We start from the raw sequence: 20,059 nt of genomic DNA, 5'->3' as shown, positions 1-20,059 counted from the left end.
GAAGGTGTCCCTTCCCATGGCACGGGGTGGGATGAGTAAAGCTTGGAGGTTTCTTCCAACCCAAACCATTCTGTGATCATATCCTATGATTCTTTGAAATGCTGCTTCTGACTGCAGAGAATCCCCATGATCTGAAATCGAAAAACTGCCTTTCTGCAGCAAGAGCTACTGAGTCAGGAAAAAAATAAGAAAAAAAAAAAAAAAATTAAAAAGGCGGAGCCTAATACTTGCATAAAACCAACACAACCTCTTAGTTAGCGTGAGCAGAAAATCTCTGTTCAGCTCTTCTCTCCTTTTCATATCATCCTTCAATTATGAATGGGAAATGACTTGAAACAAATCCTCTGGACTTTCCAGAGGCATTAGATATGTAGTTACCACCCAAATACCACCCTTTAGTATTGTTCCCACATTACAAAGGCTCATAATTCATCTCTTTATTGTTGTAACTGTATTGCAACACTCTCCCAAACGTCCCTGAACACACGGAACAGAGTCACAGGTGTCTCCTGCATTCTGCAGGAAAAGATGGGATTTTTCTAGCATTGCTTTAGTCAGAAAAATGTCCTTCTATGAGAAAAAAAGTCACTCAACTTTGACTTCAGTAAAAGTACACTTTTCAGGCGCAACGGTTTGGGCTTGGCTCTAGTGCGTTTCTTACGCTGAGATCTCACTACCAAGATGAAGTAAATGTCATGAAGTAGAATCGAGGTGCCTTCCGGGTCTGTGCAGCGCAGGGTGGGGAAAGGCTCCCGTGCTTTCCCAGCCGGGGGTGCTGCTGCCGCAGGACAGCGCTCCCGGTGAACGCAAGGCTGTTTCCAGAGCATTCGGGAGCCCGCCGTGCCCGAGATTCGGGAGTAAGACTGGAAAGGAGCAGTGGGGAGGCAGCAGGAGCCCCGTGGGGCAGGAGGGCTCCCCGCTGCCCACCCGAGCCCGGCAGTGCCGCTCCTGGCTCGCAGCCCGGGCACTCCCTCGCCTCCTCCGAGTTTGCCTTGCGTAAGGCGGCCCTGGCCGAGCCTATAAAGCCGCAGCCTGCGGGGTCGGTGCCAGCGGCACCATGGCAGCTGCGAGGGACACGGCGCTGCTGGCCTGGATCCTCTTCGTCGGGGGCACGGCGCTGGTGGCCACAGGTATACACAGGGGCTTCTGTCCTTTGGTCCCTGTAGGGCGAGAGGGCACCTGCAGCTGCCCCCCGGAGCTACCCGAGAGCCGGGCACAAACCCTGGGCAGAGATGGATGCACACCCTGGGCAGAGCCGGGCACAAACCCTGGGCAGAGATGGATGCAAACCCGGGGTAAAGCCAGGCGCAAACCCTGGGCAGAGATGGATGCACACCCTGGGCAGAGCCAGGCACAAACCCTGGGCAGAGATGGATGCACACCCTGGGCAGAGCGGGGCACAAACCCTGGGCAGAGCAGGATGCAAATCCTGGGCAGAGCAGGGCACAAACCCTGGGCAGAGATGGATGCAAACCCGGGGTAAAGCCAGGCGCAAACCCTGGGCAGAGATGGATGCAAACCTGGGGCAAAGCCGGGCACAAACCTTGGGCAGAGCTGGGCACACAAACTGAGCTGCAGTAGCAAAAAGTTCATTTCAGTTTTTAATCTGCTTTCAACCATTTGTCTTCCTTGCCTTCTTTGCAAAGAGCAAAATCAAATCCCTGTCCCAAAATCTTGCCTGCTGAGGCTGAGCAGCCACGGTGCCACATCTGTAATTTGATAGTAGAACTTTCACACAGATCCTAAAATGGGTCTTGCTTAAATGTTAACAGGATTTGTTTGTGCCAGACTATTTTTAGGTATGTTTGAAGCTTTTTCTTTGGGCTCACATACTATCGAGGGTCTGGAATGTATTTTCTCTGATCATTTTCTTTTCTTAATGAGAGCAATCTATTGGGTTCTTATCTAACAACTCAGGGCAAAAAAGAGATTAAGATCTCTATGCAACCACTAATGCGTGTGTGGTAAGACAATACATATTACACACCTGAAGGAGATGGTACCTACAGACCAATCAAAATGAAGGCTGAAACAATGTCAGCTACACTGATTTAATAAAGGTATAATAAACGCGTGTTAGAATAAATTAGTAAATCTAAAATTTAAATGAACAAGCACTAGTAATCAAATCAGTAAAATAAATTCATAAATTAGTAAAATAGAATAGCAGATTAGAATAGTGAACTGTTAAAACTGACTAGAGTTTGTTGAAGCTTTATGTATAAAAACTCCTTGTTTAAGTAGACAAAAGGTGTATACTTAAGTAGCAAATCTAGCAATTACTTACAAGCAGACCAATTAGGTGCTTTTGTGCTCCCGTCCCACAGAACAACCAGAAGCGGAGACCAAATATGGGACAGTCCGAGGGTACCAATTCAAAGTGGACACAGCTGAGAGGACTGTAAATGTCTTTTTGGGACTTCCTTTTGCCAAGCCTCCGGTTGGATCACTGAGGTTTTCTGAGCCCCAGCCACCTGAGCCGTGGGAAGGTGTCAGAGATGCCACTTCCTACCCACCAATGTAAGGCAATGTAAAACCACTGACCCTTTACAAATGTTACACTCTGTGCAATTCCATGACACTGATGTACACGCAGGGCCGTCCACAAAGATAAATTCCTCGATGCCCTCGCGTTGCACCAGCAGCTGTTGCAGTGGATGCATTTCTAAAGACACCCTGTGAGCTGCTCCTAGCCAAAAGCTGCTGTTTCAGGGCATCAGCGATGAACTGAGATGGAACAGCACTTTACAGATAATGCTCTGGCTCAGGAGCAGTGGCCATCACTTACCAATCACTATAAACCTTTGGAGCAGAGACAGAAAGAAGCTGAGGAAACACAGGAATACAACATTAGGGGAAAAATGCTGAGTCAAGTGCTCAAAAGGGCACCTAAGAAATGCAGAGCAATTCTAGTCTACGTTGTAAATGTCTCGCTCCCGTTGTCCCATTGCCCTTGTTTAGTGTCTCAAGCCTAATATCTACCATTGCAGCATTAAAAGGTATTGGAGGTGTAAAATGGTTAATTCATATTTTTGTTGAAGTAATTTATAGCCATATTTATTTGCTGATATAGTTCTGTGATATCTTCAAACATGCAAAATTGTATCTCTATGTCACTGTGTACTGCAGTGCCTTTATTTTTACAGATCTCAGTAATGACAGGGCAAAGGAAAGAAATATATTAAAAGCAAAAAAATATTGTGTTTGTAGTGTCTACCAATCTAGAAACGTGCTAGAGATCAGTTTCGGGTTGGCACTTTGTTGTGGAAGTACAAAAAAGCTTGTCTTCATAGCTTTCAGGTTTTAGTTAATTCTATTGCTTGTTACTTTCTCATTTATTCAGGTGTCTACAGGACCAAGTACAAGGACAGTATTTTTCAGACATTATTACCAACAGAAAAGAGAAAGTTCCTCTCCAAGTGTCTGAGGATTGCTTGTACCTAAATGTGTACACACCCGTTTCTACAGGAAAACAGGAGAAGCTGCCTGTAAGCAAAATCCTTATACCACCTTGAGCAAAATTATCTGACAGCAAACCTCCAAGCTCTGCCATGAGCAGACACACAGGGGCAGTTTTCTAGTGATGACCAACTTACTTGCTTTGCCCCAGCAAATATCAGCTGAAATTAAAAAGAGACACAAAATCCTATTTTGCAAGTAAAACTGTATTGGCGTTTCAGCTAAGCGGGGCTTGATTGAATCGAAATGATCTGTCCAAAGTCACAGGGCACTGACACAGTGTAGGTATTTAACAAAATCAATGCCATTTTGTAGACCTGCAGGCCTTAGATTTGAAAGATTTTTACAACTTGTGAAATGTAATCTGAGCAAATCAGAAGTGAAACAGCACAAAATATTACATCTTGGGTTGTACATAATTTGTATCACTGGGAGCTCATACCTGTGCTGGGTTGATCCTATTTTTCTCTTTCCAGGTCTTAGTATGGATCCATGGAGGTGGATTAGTTTTTGGAGCAGCTTCATCTTATGATGGCTCAGCATTAGCAGCCTTTGACAACGTGGTGGTTGTAACAATTCAGTACAGACTAGGTGTTGCTGGATATTTTAGGTAAGATGGTTGATCTCAGTTTTTCCTAAGTGATGTGTGCAAAGCTTTTATAAAGGAAAGTGCAGAAGACTTGCTCATGCAAAGAAACATTTCTGAACTGCATCTGCAAGCATTGGGGACAATTTCCAGTCCCAAGGCAGCTTCCAGACCTGTTCTTGTGGGCTTGCTGCTCCAGCCTCGGGGCTTTCCAAGACATTCATTTGTCAGTTGTGTAGAGAAGTTCTGTGTAGAGAATGGCAGATGGAACACAACAATTTCTCACACCACAGATTGTATCTTCCTCTGCCTTTTTGCTTCCATTGAGCATTTAAACAAATCTCTTCTCTCCCTGCAGCACTGGTGATGAGCACGCCCGAGGTAACTGGGGATATTTAGACCAAGTTGCGGCTCTTCGGTGGATTCAGGAAAATATCATGCATTTTGGAGGAGATCCAGGATCTGTCACTATCTTTGGAGAATCTGCAGGAGGAATCAGTGTTTCTGCTCTTGTAAGTTCACAGTAATACATACTGAGTTTTAATTACTTAGGGGGGAAAAACCCTCCATGCATTTTCACTGTCTGCATGAGAAGTCAGCGAGAGAAAAGAACGGTGATACAGTGACACATCACCTGCATCTTTGATACTACAGCAAGGCAATATACAGCAAAACAATACAGATTTTGATTGATAAAAGTGTGTCATTTTCATACTCCAATGTTGTAGTTAAGTAACAAAAGGTTATTACTCATCTGCTGAATCATATTCTGCTTGGTTTGGGGTTTTTTTCAATGTAAAACACCCTCAAAGTCTAATCTCATGAGGAAAGTCCTCTAAGAGGAGTTGTGGACTCTTGCCCATTCTATGTTTGCTTTGACAGTCACTTGTGCAGATTGATGGAGGTGAATAGTCCTGATAGCTGAAGCAGCCCTGCAGTTTGTGACCCAGCGATTGTGTAAAATCTCTGCTTCAACATGGAGCACGTTGGCGGTGACGCTCTCCTTCTCCAGTCCCTCACGCACACTTTGGTCCGATCACACAGCCGAAGCAGGGTTCATTGTTCATGGGGTACAATCCCCAGTTTCCTCTGGCCAAAAGCTCTTTATTGCCCTCCTGCAGCAGAGCCAGACTGCCTTGGGCACATTCAGTCTGCACCTGGCTCGCAGTGCGGTGCCGTCCAGCGCTGGAAGCAAAGTGCAGTGGGAGGGGAAAGGCAGCTGAACTCCTCATCCCTGCGAGCGCTGCCAAAGCCCTTTGCACAGCTGGACTATGGTCAGAGGCTACACAAGAACACTCTTACCACATGGGCTTTCAAAATCTTCCAAATGGCCACTGCTGATACTGAAATCCGCAGTCACTTGGGAGAGCGCGGTGCTTGTCATGCTTGTTCTTGCTTTTTCACAGGTCTTATCTCCCCTGGCCAAGGGCTTGTTCCACAAAGCCATTTCAGAGAGTGGTACTGCAACCATGGGCTTGTTCACTGACCAGCCTAACGAGGATGCACAGGTCGGTATTTGTGGGAATTTGAATTACTTTTTCCAGAAAGCTTTGCATATCCTAAACTGTTCTGTCTAAAATATAGAAACATGGGGTTTTTTCTTGTGAAACAAAACACAGCCATTAAAGACAGTATTTTTGGTTGCAAATAGTACATGTTTAATGATGTGTTGTCTTTCAAACACCCAAATATCCACAAAGAGAGAGGCCTGAAATGTAAAGGAATATCTTAACATGTAGTGTCTTCAAGAAAGGTCAACCTGTAATTTTTGGCTGGAAAATGGTATCAGACTCTTGAATACGCTCCTCTTCCCCTCCTGATGCTGATGCTGAGACATAAAAGAGACAGCTCTCTCTAATGACAGCTGTTGCTCCAGCCAAAAAGACATCACCAAGAGTGGTAGAATGTGCTCTCTGTTACCCTGCACATGGTTTATTCTCTAACTCCTTTATGTCACCCTGTCGCTCGGGGACACAAAGAGAAGAGATACTCACACTCAAGTTGTCCAGAACAAAAGAAGGCTACTTTATTTTGATTACCTCGTTTATACAGATTCTGGACAATGACCAGGGATTGGAGAATGAGGTTACCGCCTCTCCATCCCACTGGCCAGTCTAGAAGTTAATCAATTGTCCCTCATCAGAGAGGAATGCGAAAAACAACCACTTGTTTATGTTACAAGCCTGAGAAGACTCCACCTCAGAAGGCTAAGAAAATATCGCAACATTACCCAGCCTTCTCAGCCCAGCCTGTTATTGACCAGTAGCATCTTAGAATATTTCTGTATCAAAAAAAACCTGGAGGGTTTTGGCAGAGGTTTTCTCCTTCTGCCAAGCCTGTGGTATGAAGGACTGTGAGGGCTTCCAGTGCCCTCCCTCTGGAGCTGGGACAAGCCAGACTCCAGCTACTTTGTGCAGGAGCTTGGGCTGCTCCCACTGGACTCCGTGTCTCACCGAGCCAGACAGAGCAAATGTGTCCAAAACTGTCTGTTTTCACTGCTTGCAGAAAATTGCTGCTGTCTCTGGCTGTGAAAAATCCAGTTCAGCTGCAATGGTTGAATGCTTGAGAGGAAAAACAGAAGAAGAATTAGTACAGATAACACTGAAAATGGTAGGTGAAATGATACTTCTTGCATTTAAATGACTTCTCAGACTTCTTCATAACAGACAATACTCCTTGCATGCTGTAATATTAGGAGAACCTGAAGTGGATGTAAAATCTGACTTTCTTCACTTTTTCAGGACATGACAACACTGCAGCTCTGCACTGAACCCTCGCCTGACAAGTGCAAACAGGTTCCTGCCCTTCCATTCTGCATGCACTTGGAGCTACCTGTGGTTTGCTGTCGTGCTCTGTCAGGGCAAGGAAGAGAAAATGGCACAGATTATTCTGGAGATCCTGAAAATCAAATCATATATTATGTCCTACTTAAAAGCTCTTATCACAATGCTTATGAAACTTAGGCCTTTGAATACACAAGTTGTTTGTCCCCACTGTTCCACACACCCATGGCCATACTGAACTAAGAAAAGATGTAAATTCAACATAATGACTTTGGTTTCACAACCATTAGAACTATAATGTTAATCTTCACAGAATCTCCTGCCTAGTGCAGAATATCTGTCAGAACAAATGTTAAGATGGCTTTACCATTACTCCTTGTATTTTTCATTGGGCTTCACTAAGGAACTGCAGTTAAATCTGAACTTCTTTTAGAGGCAAAATTGATGTATTAATGAAGGTTTCTTTTTTCCCTTTTTGTTCAGGATTTCTTTTTCATCAGTGCATGTGTAGATGGTGTGTTTTTTCCAAAGAGTCCCAGGGAATTACTATCTGAAAAATCAACCAATGCAGTTCCATACATAATAGGAGTAAATAACTGTGAATTTGGATGGGTAATTCCTATGGTAAGAGACACTTAAAATGCTGTTATTTAAACATCATTTTGTAAATAGAAGCTCTTTTATTGAGTATGATTCTCTGTATCACACAGATGATGAAATATCCTCCTTTCCTGGATGGTCTGGATAAAGATGTTGCACGTCATATTTTACAGAGCAACTTAGCATTATTCACTAAGGTAAGAGATCATTTTCAGCATTACCCTCTGCTGCCTGAGCAGTTTAGGGTGCACTGACACTGACATTCAGGTTTCTTGAGGTTTTGCTGCCCTGTAATTTACAAATCTCTTGGCTTTGTGGTGCCTTTGTGCCCTCCTGAAACTACTACATAGAAAAGTAGAGACTAAGAATGAAGGACTCTATAAGCAGGGCCAGTACTTGCAAGTGACACAAGCATCCACCATGAACTTAGAATGCAGAGCCCAGGCTTGTTCTGAACGGGAGAAATGTTGGTCATCTGCGACAATCAATGGATTTTATGAAATCCAGCAGGACTTCTCTGCTGTTATGAAGGTTGTTTCCAGAGAAGGGAGAACAATCAGCATCACTGACTGCTGTCTGTCTAAAGGTGTTGGATCCTTAGATCTTGCATCCATCCCTCTTTTCCCCAAGATCACCTGTACCCATAGCTGTGTAACTCCAATCCTGAGCTCTGAGCCCCACTCTGACACAGCTGAGGATTTTCTCTGAAAGGTGATGTTTGGGGATTGGCCAGGGATGTGCAGATGCCACACCCACTCACTGCTGTTACTCCTCATAATGTTCATCATCATTTTAAGTACTCTTTCTTGCTGTCTCAGGGTATTACATCTGAAGTTGTTGACAGAGTGTACAAGGAGTACATGGGGGATGCAGAAAGCCCTGCTCAGGTCCGGGATGGCCTCCTGGATGCAATGGGAGATCTCTACTTTGTCATCTCATCCGTGGAAGTGGCCAGACACCACAGAGGTATCTCAGCAGCTTCAGAACAGCTGTAGAATTCTGTCTGGGGCTGGTGTGGACAGCGTGTGGCACTTTTCACTGTCCAGAGAACTGGTAGTGTTTTCATTTAACCAAAACAGTTTCTAATGGAAGTTTATCATCTTTGGAGCAGGTATGTTCAGCTCTCAAACTAGCACTTTTCTGTATCTTCTAGATGCTGGCCACCCAGTCTACTTTTATGAATTCCAACATCGAACAAGTTCAATGGAAGGTTTGGTACCAGAGTTTGTAAAAGCAGATCATGGAGCTGAGATTGCCTTTGTCTTTGGAAAGCCATTCTTAGCTGGTGATGTACCCATCCTTACTCCATATTCCTTTTAGAACCTCATCTTACTCATTTTAATGACTTCAGATCTTTAGAATAGAATTTCTCACTCACAAGCATTATAAGCAGTAGAAATATTATAAGCAAAATGTATATATTACAAGCATTATCATGAGCATAAATATTTTCTGTCTTCAGTAGTAGATGCTTTTCATTACATCATTCAGCTGCAATTCTCTCCTAGAAAAAACTCCAACAGCTCAGGGCAACAAGTCAAAGCGTTGCAACTGATATAGCTGACACTAATTATTTACTTTCTAACGTGGCAGTTTCATCTCTCCCTTTGCAGGAGGTGCTACAAAAGAAGAAAATCAACTTAGCAGAACGGTTATGAGATACTGGACCAACTTTGCTAAAAATGGGTGAGAATCACAATGCTAATTACAGCTCAAGTTTTGCCTGTGCTGCCCACAACATACCTGCCTGACGCAGTACTTATATGGTGGTTCCTAGCAATTTGGCAGAATTTAAGATAAATATTGAAGCAATTTCTCTTCTTAATGGTCTTTTAAAAGAACCTGCAGACACAAGGAAAAAAAAAATAAAATCCAAGGGCAGTTGCACCATCTGCCATGGAGTTTTAGATGTAAAATTAATGGTAACTATTACACTTTTGCTGTTCCACTGATGAGCATTTTCATAAAATACTGTCCATTTATTCAGGTACAAGAATCACATCATCTGGGCTCCTCTTGGTTTTCTGAAGTGCTCTGAATCTGAGCAGTCAGAGAGCAATGGATTGGCAAATGGAGAGCTAACTTTTCCTTCTGTTATTTCCAGAAATCCCAACGGAGAGGGCTTGGTCCATTGGCCTCAGTATGACCTGGAGGAAAAATACCTGGGAATAGACCTGGAGCAGAAGGCAGCAGAGAAACTGAAACAACACAGAATGGAGTTTTGGGCCCAATTCGTGCAACAAAATCAGACCAGGAGGAGAAAACACACAGATTTATAAGAGCTGTGCAGGGCACAGTTTGCTGTTAAAACCCAAAGGGAAGTCAAACAGAATGAGTTTGTCAGGATGCAGAGTGATGATCACCTTCTAACTCACTGTTGTGTAATCTGCTGTCCTGATCACAGTGAAAGGAGAGAAACAAGTGGAATTCAGAATGTTTGTCAGACTAAAAATCACTGTTTAATGAAGCAGGCAGAAAAAACCCCACAGTCTTTGCAGGTCCAAACAGACCATGGCACCTACTCAGTGCATATCAAACTGAATAGTGAGGTGGGAATGGGCAAATGAGTTGAAATCTGTAAGAAATTATCTACCTAGAATATACAATAAATGTCAGACTATTTGATATGCTTATTCCCATCTTCTTTCAGAAGACCATGGCCAGTTGTCTGTCCCTCCTAGAGCCTCTTTCTGCTTTAACTGGAAATAGCTTGGAGGCAGCAGAGCATCCATCAAACTATGGCTGTGAGGTGGGCTTGGCATCTCACAAAAGAGGACAGGAACTCTCTACTTGTTTTATTGGTTTGTGAATTGTTACAGATAAATGCTGCTTTGATTTCTTGGAACTTCCTTTTCTTTCACTTAACTGGCAGAGGCTAATTTTGAGAGGTAAACTCACACCTGAGAAGCCAGACATTGTGCCCAGTGTCTTTCTTCCACCTGAATGGTTTCAGGCATGAATCTTTCAGGTTTCTGTGCAGGACCCAAGGCTTAAGGCTCTTTCACAAACTCTTCTGGGGTGACTGTGTGTCCTTCAACCCTTCCTGGCAAATTCCCAGTCCAGTGGCTGGAGGGAGGATGCAGCTGCTGGCAGGACAGACACCCATGGAGGCAGAGGGGGGAGCAAAGGCTGGTGTTGTTTCCTGTATGCTGTTGGCTCAGCATCACCGGAGAGAAGATCTGACACGCAGAGTGTGCACCCCCAGCCTCCCACAGCTGTGGAATGGGTCAGGGCACGCAGGGACCCAAGTGGCTTTTTTTGCCAAGTTACATGGCAAGCAGGATACCAAGGAACAGTGTGGGAAGCCAGGAGCGCTCTGCCCGTGACCATAAACAAACAAACAGCCCTCCTCCAACCACCCTTTAACTGGTGCCCAGCTCCCCATCCCACAGCACCACAGCAGGGGCTCTCCAGGGACAGCCCAAGCTCCTGCTGCAGGTGCTGACCCTTTGTAGGTGTCTCCTCCTCACCTCTGGGTTCACACCAGCCCAGAGGCTTTTGCACACCTGTGGATCTCAAGCACTGTGATCTGCATTACCCGGCCACCCCCTTTTGTGCATCTTCCATAATGTGTGAAAACCTCCAATTAGAAACAGCTAATTGCAGCAACCATACTGCTGGTTCTGTCACACATTTCATACCCCTTCCCTTGTTTTGGTCTGACACAGCCTTTATGTCCATTAGTGGTGTGTTTCTTGAATGAATGTGTCCGTCCTCGTACATTCACAAAAGTCGTTATCCTAACCAGACAGAAGAAACCCTGTGGGCTTGGGAATGCAAAGCCATAAGTATAACTCCTGTGGAGAAGGGAGGTACTTTATTAGGCACACATGATAACAAAGTACTTTCTGGCTGTGTGAGAGGAAGTGTTCTGTCCATCTGTGGATTTTAAACCCCAAATATAAAGACTGGTAGACTGTCAAATACCTGAGAAAGGACTAACACCACGGCCACAGTCTACAGGCTTTATACATTATGCATATAATGCACATATGCGTTTAAGCAGCAGATTCTTACGTTATGTTCCAAACCTCATTTTATTTCATAGCTTTAGTATTCATGGTCACTTGGTATAGATTCCCAGCTGCACCTGTATTTGAAGAAATTCTCAGCAGTGTATTTACTCCTAATATTCAGCAAGAACTGCTGGTATTCTGTTTATAATTGCCTTAATAATTTGGGGGTTTTTTGGGTTTTTTTTAGTGTGTAATAATTATCCATCATTACTGTAACTGCCTTTCCAGGGTGGCCACCAAGTACATTTGTTCTGTGCTTCTCAGATCATCATGTTGCTAAGTCTGAAATATGTCATTTTTATTAAGATAGGTTTTTGGGGTTTTTCTTAGCGTAATTATAACACCCCTCTGCCCCTCTAAGGGTAGATGGCTAAACTAGGAATTAATGAGAAAGTAATCCTCCAAAGTATAATGTTAGGGCCCATTTCCCTACCTACAGAAACTTGAGGTTGTGATAAAATAGAAAAATTCTTTGTCGCTTTCAAGCCTAATCAATAAGGAGGGAGATTTAATCCGTGAAACAGGGCAGCCAACAAGCTCTAAGTGAAGTCCAGCTGTCAGAAACAGAAATTCCTGGTCAGCAGAATTGCCTTGTTAAGGTTTGGGGCTCGGCATGTTCCAGTGATCTCAGTCCTGGCGGAGGTTAACAAAGCTCGGGGAGAAGCATTTCCACTGGTACACGAGGAATGCAGAATTCCTGGGCCACGAGGACATTTGGCAGAACTCCCAAGGCAAGGAAGAAACAAATAAAGGTGTGATAAACATTAACTATTTTTTTGTTCACTGGAGATCAAATAAGTCAAGATAACAGGAAGTTACTATGTCACTATCTAAGCTTATAGGCAAATAGACCCTTGCCCATTCCTTCTCTACTTGCTTAATCAGCTTTAAGTTTCAGGAATTCCAGCTTACAACTACAGCCTTCATCTCTGCGACCACCGAGGGACAGAAAGAGACCCTCCCAGCAACACGTCACACATACATCATCGGAGGAAAGAAGCAAGATAAAAGCAAGACTGAAAAGCCTGCCAATTCACGGCAGTTGGTGGAGCGAGACTCCCCTGCCGTCCAGCGCTGTATTTGCCTTTGCTTTGCCTGCTGTAATGTAATAAATTCCTATTGGAACTTTTCTTTGTGTTCATAGTCTATTACAAAGGCAACTCAGCAACGGTGTGAAATCGGCTCCGACTGGGTAAAGGGGAATTCCAGCAGCGGCAGATGAGCACCACCAACTCACGGAGCACCCACACAGGAAACCACCGAGCCAAAGGAGGAGAGAGACAGAGCACGGCACTAATAGCATGGGATGCGAGAGACTCAATAAACCAACAGAAGAGGGAATACTAATTAATAAGAGAGCTACGTACCTTGCAACCAGCGCACATTAATGCCTTTGTTTGCTAAAAGGTGGAAAAGAGCGGAAAGTTTTGCAAATCGTGCTGCTGGCTTCGTGGATTTGCCATGCCGCGGCCTTTCCGCGCAGCAGCGTGGATGAGTCAATGCCGAGACTCCGGCAGGAAGGGCCCGTTTGGGGCCAGCCCCCAATGCCCCGGCGGAGGCTCCGCGCCTCACCCGCCGGGCCGGAGCGGGGACGGAGCTGGCGTGAGGGGAGCGCCGGCCCGGCCCGCGGGCACGCGCGCGGCGGGCTCGGCGGGCACGCGCGCGGCGGCGGGGCCATGGCGGGCGGGCCGCCCGTGCTGCTGGGGCTGCGCGACGCCGCCATGGCGGGGCCGGGCCCGGCCGGGCCGCTCCCCGCATGGGCCACCAACAAGCTGGGCGGCACCGCGGTACGGCCGGGCCGGGATGGGGCTGGGGGACTCGGCCGGGGCGCGGGGCGTGCGTCGGGCCCCGGCCGGGCCTGAGCGGGGGTGTCGGTGTTGCAGGACTGGGTGCCGAAGGTGCGGGCGGCCCCGCCGCGTTGCGCGCGGTGCGGGCGGGCGCTGCTGCTGCTGGTGCAGGTGTACTGCCCGCTGGAGGCCAGCCCCGGGCACCGCGCCCTCCACGTGTTCGCCTGCGCCGCGCCGCGCTGCTGGGGAGCGGCCTGCAGGTGAGCGCGGGCCGGGTCGGTTGTTGTTATTGTTGTTGTTTTTCCTGCTGCTGGTCAGTTGTCCCTCTCAGCCTCTGTTTCTTTTCCCGGCACATCGAAGCTGGAAGGTGCTGCGCTCCCAGTACTCGGAGGCCCAGGATAAACAAACCCGAGATCTCTGCATCAAGCAGGTACGGCTCAGCTCTGCCTGCCCGGGCTGTGCCGGGGCTGCAGGGAGGCCGCTCTGAACAGAGCCGCAGCTGAGCTGAAGGAGTCGCGCACCCTGCATCTCCTTGTTTAAATAACCGTAACCTTCCTCCAGAAGCTGCCCTCTGTGATGGTTTCTAGTCACGCTCTGTGGTTGTGTGGAGAAGCGGAATTTTTGTCACTGCTCTATGCTGTTTACTATAAGACAGTTAAATAGTGTTTAACCTACTGTTTGTGATCTGTGTCAGGCTGGTTTTACAGTGGAGATTGCAGTCCAGCTGTACGGCCAAAACTGACACTTAATACTTTAGTTAGTTCAGCTGACTAAACTTTATTTATCAACTTCAAGTGATTGGTCTATACTGTTTAGGTTTGGATCTTTAAGCTGTTTTGTCTTCTATTTGCAATGGATCTTTTTAAATTTAACACAAGCTTTTTAATTAATGTGACTCAATTATTATTAATATGCTTGTGAGGAAAAGTGGCATGTTGGTTGAAGCAGATTGGAAGAGTAGGGTGGCACCAAACTATTGGAGGCAGGCAGGGAGGCTTTATTCAGTTGGTCCATTTGCAATGTGAAATCTTGGCTTGTGGTAAATGGGCTTTCACCCTGGTAAAATGATGGAGGTGTTACTGTTATTTCCTTCTGTATTCTGCCTCCTGGGTGCAGAATTCCTGTTGGGTGCAGTCGCTGCTTCAGCTGGAGCTGCCCCCACAGCTGGCGGGGGCTGTGCCACAGCCAGGGCATGGCAGCAGGAGGCACAAGGGCCACTCACAGGGCTGATGAATTCTTGCTCTGATTTTCCAGTGTGAGATGTTTTTGCCGTAACTGTGCTGGTGTGAGAAGTAAATGTGGGTGCATTGAGAAGTCCCACGGTGAGGAGAGTAGGTACAATAACACTGAGCACTAGGTTAAGGTCTCAGTTCTCTCATCTGTTAGAAGCTGGATTTTAAGTCCATCAGGGTCACAAACCTTGGCAATATTCTCTTCTTTTTTTTTTTTTTTTTTTTGGTTTTCAAAAGCAAGAATCAAACTTTGCTGCTGAGGATTGGTGTGAAGATGCAGATGACTGGGGAGCCTGTGATGGAGCAGAGCCTCCTGCATGTGCTTCCCTTGAACTTCTTGGCCTAAAGGAAGCTGTGAGCAGCGAGGCGGAATGTGTATCCCAGCTCCAACAGCTCCACCTGTCTGAGCCTGCCTGTGGCCCAGGTCCCCAGGACACACATCCTGCAGCCAGTGAAGAGATGGTGATGGCAATGGCTGGTTCAGCTCCAGTGTTCCAGCCCTTCTACATTAATGTTGTGGATGAGGAAGACTACATGGGTTTCCTTGATACACATCATGTAGATAAGCTACTGAAGGAGTATCAACAGAGAGAGTGTGTTGATTTGGAACAGATGATGTCAGAAAGGTGAGAACAGGTCTGGATTTCATGGTGAAACTGAAGGAATTGTGTAGTTTCCTGTATGCCGACTGATAATCTAAATGGGACTCTCACTAAACCTGAATGATGTTGTCTGGAAGCTCCTATAGGAAGCATTGGTGTGCTGTGCAGGAAGAGCGGAACAGTGCACCCAAATCTGGAGTTACTCAAAGATGCAGCTGTTTCTGAGTGACTGAGCGCTGGGATTGTTCACTGGCTCCAGGTGGTGCAGTGGAGCTATTTTTAAAGAGTCTGCACTTCTAAGAGTTTAATTTTTCAGGGATTTGGGCTAGAGACCGAGATGATGGCTAGACACCTGAAGGTTTAGTAGAGGTTGCTTGAAAAACAGTTGTTGAGTGTAGTTACTGAAAATATTTTCTTAGGAAAATATTTAACTTAGGTGGTCACAGTGAGGACTTTTGGCCATTTGTACCTGACTTGTGGACAGCATTGAATTTGTTTATAGCTAAAGCTGCTGTCAACTGCAGAATCTGCATAGAAGACTTTTCAGAGGTGCTGGTCTTGTTGATTTTTGTTGATCTTTATAAAATTGTAGAACTTTAATTATGCTTGGTTCAAAATTAAAAAAGACAACATCATCCTTTAAAAACCACAAAAATTTTTGAGAAGTTATTAGAGGAAGGGGTTTTTGATGGAATAAAACAGGTATCTGGTGGATTTGAGTCCCATGTGATAGTTTGAAACACTTTTAATAATTGTAAGTCACTGTTAGTAATTGTAACCAAAGAACTAGAAGCAAAATGTTCACTTGCAGCATCTAACAGGAAATTTCTCTTAACGATTTTGAGACTGTGACTTTATGAGACTTGTATCCCCAATGGTCTGTTCTGTTTATGCTAGATATTAAGTTCTGCACCTTTAAGGCTGGTTCTGAGAGCAGAGGGGGAGAGAGGAAGCAGAGTTTATTTTCACAAACTGCACTTGCTCCCCTGCATTTTTTCCTTCACACAGACAGTGCTGTCTGCAGCGTGGACAGTGAGAGAGAGCTCTCCTTTGCTTTTAGTTAGTTTTTTTTCTAGCTGAGGCAGAGAAGTTCCCCAAACTGTAGTTTGTCTTAAATCTGTTCAAACCTGCTCTGAACTGAAAACCCAGAAGAGCACTGGGAGCTCACACCTGTAGCCCACCAAGCCCCAGGATGCTGCATTTTCCAGCACAGGAGGGACTGATAAGAGACTGATCGAGCTGAGCTACTCCCCAGGAAAAAGACTTTCTAAATTTGAAATCTCTTCAGAACAGTGAGAAGTTTTATTATTTAATATTATTCTTTTTTTATGCTTGTAAAAACCTTGCTTATTAAATAAACAGTTTTTTCCACTTTTCTCAAAGGAACTCTTTTCCCAAACCAATAAGGAAAGGGGCTGCTTAAACCTGCTTTCTAGAAGAACTCCTTTTAGAGGTCCCAAATTCACCCTAAGCCAGGACAAATATGTATCTTTTCTTCAGTGTATTTAGTATAATTTAATGTGAGTTTATAGTAACCATTCCTTATTTAAAACATTCATGTCGTACTGAAAAGCTTACTGGACAGTTTGTTTCTTGTTTTCCTACAGTTTTGCAGGTGAAGATGGTAATGAAAAATATGAGAAGAGTGGAGTCAAAAGCTGGGACCACACATTCCATAAATTCATGAAAAGAATATCTATGTGTCCTGAACAGATTCTAAGGTATGTTGATAATCTGGTTTTAAGAGGGAGATACAAATCATTGGTATGGATGGTTGGTACATCAGTATAAATTCTTTAATTGGAAATATGCATATGTTTAATTCCTTAACAAAACAAAACCAAAACAAACAAAACAAAACAACAGAAAAAAACCCCACCCAACCCTGCTATGGTGGCTGTTGCCATATCTCTGGTCAGACTTCAGTCCCTGCTTGAGCTTTCTTTATATGAAGTTCAAGTCAGTGAGAAGCAAAGCAGGATCAGAGACCATAGCTCTGGCTATGGGAGACTTTTGACATGAGACCTGATGAGAAGAGACTCTGACTGTATTTGAAATGTCACTGAAATGAGGTTTCCAAGAGACAATGTTGAGGTGCAAGTATAACACAGTGGTGTGCTGCTGTGATAGATTTCCAAGGCTTTCTGCTCCTCTGAAATTCTGTGGTCTGTTTGGAATTTCTAATGTCTGTCCTGCAAAGAATTACTTGTTTAAAAGCCTGTTCTGCAGCTCGTTGTGGACTTCCCTCAGCACCCAGCAGTCTTTAGGTCTTGTAAATCTGTTGCTTTTCCTAGAACAGAAGCAGGTGTAACCTCAGAGTAGCTGCTCTTCCTGAGAGGAGTTAATTCTGGATGGGAGTATAGCAAAGAATAAATCATTCATAGTATTGGGAAATACAGATTTTCATGGATCACAGCAACTGTTGCAGGGAGTCCAGTGCTGCCTGTCTGGTCAGACTGTCTCAGTGTAGTGACAGGGCTTTTGTTAACTAACTTTCCAGTACCAGGTGGAACTAATTGGGCCCTTTTTGATGAGAGTTAAAAGTCTAAGTGGCTGCTTAGAATGAAAAGAAACATGAGAAACTTATATTAATTGTCAAAGATTATACAGGAGATTTTCTAATTCAGAGTGCGAGTAGCATTTTCAGACAGCTTTTCACTGGATCTGTCACTTTGCAGTATGGTCCTCTTTGGATTTGCTGTTCCTCTGAAGCATCAGCTCTGGTGCTCCCTGGGCTGTCCCTGGTTCCAGTCTTTCCATAGTCTCCCTTTGCCCTCCCTAGGGACTCTCAGTGTGCTCTCAGACTCGTATTTCTCCTGCCTGCAGGGTCCCTGTTGGCCCTCAGCAGAGCACAGAATCTCCTGCTTGGCATTCAGTGGAAACCATCCTTGGTCTTTGTTTTCTGTTAGCTACGAAGCTCTGGTAGCTCTTACAAGAAAACCATCACTTCTGGGCTACAGTGGTTTTGAGACCAGTTTGGTGTTAAATCTTATACTTGTTGAATTTTATCATTTATTGCCACTTTTTAGGATTCCATTTCTCAGGAAAGTGTAATTTGCTTAATGAAATTATTCCAGTACAGCATATTTTGGAGGTGTCTGTTCAAAGCATTTGTCTCTTCTAAATCTGGCTTTTAATCCTTAAGCTTTTCCAAGCATTAACCATTAATCATTAAGATTTCCAAGCAAGTATTTCCCCCTCCCTGTCTTTATCTTTTGGTTCATGATTCCTTTGAAGCTTCTGACTCACAATCATGTTTTTTACTTGAAGCAGGTTCAGAGATTTCAGCAAATCCTGAACACTGTTGCCAACATGTAAGATTTCCTATCAAATTGGTAATTTGATAAAAATGGTAATTTTTTCCTCCCTGTCTTCTCTCAGATACTCTTGGGGTGGCCAGCCTTTATTCATCACGTGTCCTGCAGCCAACCTGGACCAGGGTATTCCTGCCTGCAGTTACTGTGGAAGCAGCAGAGTGTTTGAGTTCCAGCTGATGCCCACGCTGGTCAGCATGCTCCAGAGTGACTCAGGTGCTCGACTTGGTTGAGTCAATATTTCTAACAGTCTCCTTGTTGGAAAAGTGCAGTGAACTGCAATTTGGGTTGTTTCCAGCTCCCCACATGTGCTTAACCACAGTGATGGTGTTCAGAGAATCTGCTGTCTCCGTTACAGATTTCAGTGAGAACAAGGAGAGAACTCTGTTTTATGGAGACTCTGATTACAACTTGAGTCACTCACTAGTGAACTTTAATAACTGGAATAGGGATAATTCCTTGGGAATATTTGTCTTTATTGCCTTCTAAAGGAGGCCTTGGAAAATAATAAATACTGTGAGATAAGATTGCAAACACTTAACAATTTTTTTAAAATTTCTGATTCAGTTGCCTTTAAAACATTTAACATTAGAAAATGTTATTTACAGAGGAGACAAATAATTTGTGTAAAGACTGAAGTCTAGTGCTAAGCAATAGCCCCTGATTATGTCACTTTTCATACCCTTATGTACCTTTGTTGCTTTGTTTTTAGATCTGTCTGTGGAATTTGGAACTGTTATAGTTTACACATGTGAGAGAAGCTGTTGGCCAACAAATCATCAAACCCCTCTTGAAGAATTTATTTTTGTACAAGAAGACCCGGATCAGAGATTATTTAAATAAATTGTATTTCTCTGCATAGATGAAAACTCTGTTGGGGTATTTTCGTTTCTTTTGCTACATGTATGTAATTACATGACAGAATTTTCCTCAGATGTGGTACATTAAATTGTTTGATGGCATTGTGCTTATTTCCAAGAATAACTGATTGAAAGATGTTAGCATGCCTCTAAAATGTGGCAAAATTTACATACCTTGGTTACATGTGGAAATTAAAGTGTAGACATTGCTTCACAATCTAATAGTGCTAGTTACTCTTAGCATTTGGGAAAGAAGTAAAGGAGAAGACCTTTCTCATATACTACTAGTATCCATCAGCCACACAGAATCCAGTATTTAGAAACTCTTAGCAGTGGAGAACTTAATGCCAGCCTGATTTTAAAAAGCAATTGTGCTTTGATTTGACCATGTATTGGAAATTTGGTGGGGAGTGGCTGAAGGGTCTTGCTGTCCCTGCAGCCTTCCAACATGAAGCTGTTCTGTGTTCTTCCAGTGAAGGAAAGGTTCAATTTGTGTGATGAAATGAGCTGTGGCAGTGCCATGGGCTTGGGTGGGGAGAAGATGGCAGAGGTGAGTTGTGTTCTCACAGGTACAGAACTGGGACAGGCTCAGCACCTGCCTTGGTGCAGGAGGATTGTGCAGCTTTGGGTAAAACCATCTGCATTCTGCACCTTTCCTGGTGGCTTAGGCTGAACTGCAATATCTTCACTGACTGAAGGAAAAGTAATTGGAGTGTCCTTTGAGCCTTCTGTTCAGGTTAATGCTGCAAGATATATTAATGCACTAAAAGTGTGGGTTTCAACTAAGGGGAGGTGGGGAGAAGAGGAAATGACACACAGG

General features: G+C 44.5%; 2 protein-coding genes across 2 annotated transcripts; both read left to right on the top strand.

The window, feature by feature from the left end:
• Positions 1–858: 858 nt before the first annotated feature.
• LOC120757659 (fatty acyl-CoA hydrolase precursor, medium chain-like) lies at positions 859–10,053 on the top strand. Its single transcript, XM_040075167.2, has 14 exons — positions 859–1,130; positions 2,328–2,520; positions 3,344–3,488; positions 3,936–4,069; positions 4,404–4,557; positions 5,452–5,553; positions 6,551–6,655; positions 6,787–6,840; positions 7,312–7,452; positions 7,539–7,625; positions 8,247–8,394; positions 8,582–8,713; positions 9,042–9,114; positions 9,533–10,053. Exons 1-14 carry the CDS (start codon positions 1,058–1,060, stop codon positions 9,705–9,707), a joined length of 1,716 nt encoding a protein of 571 aa, XP_039931101.1. The 5' UTR covers positions 859–1,057; the 3' UTR covers positions 9,708–10,053.
• Positions 10,054–13,120: 3,067 nt separating this feature from the next.
• Positions 13,121–19,461, top strand: PDCD2L (programmed cell death 2 like). Its single transcript, XM_040075691.1, has 7 exons — positions 13,121–13,231; positions 13,328–13,491; positions 13,592–13,661; positions 14,698–15,089; positions 16,673–16,786; positions 18,447–18,595; positions 19,092–19,461. The coding sequence occupies exons 1-7, from the start codon at positions 13,121–13,123 to the stop codon at positions 19,220–19,222; spliced, it is 1,131 nt and encodes a 376-aa protein (XP_039931625.1). The 3' UTR covers positions 19,223–19,461.
• Positions 19,462–20,059: the final 598 nt, after the last annotated feature.

This window comes from Hirundo rustica, chromosome 11 (genome assembly GCF_015227805.2).
Source record: "Hirundo rustica isolate bHirRus1 chromosome 11, bHirRus1.pri.v3, whole genome shotgun sequence".
Taxonomy (NCBI): domain Eukaryota; kingdom Metazoa; phylum Chordata; class Aves; order Passeriformes; family Hirundinidae; genus Hirundo; species Hirundo rustica.
This window is presented reverse-complemented; position numbering and strand designations above follow the sequence as displayed.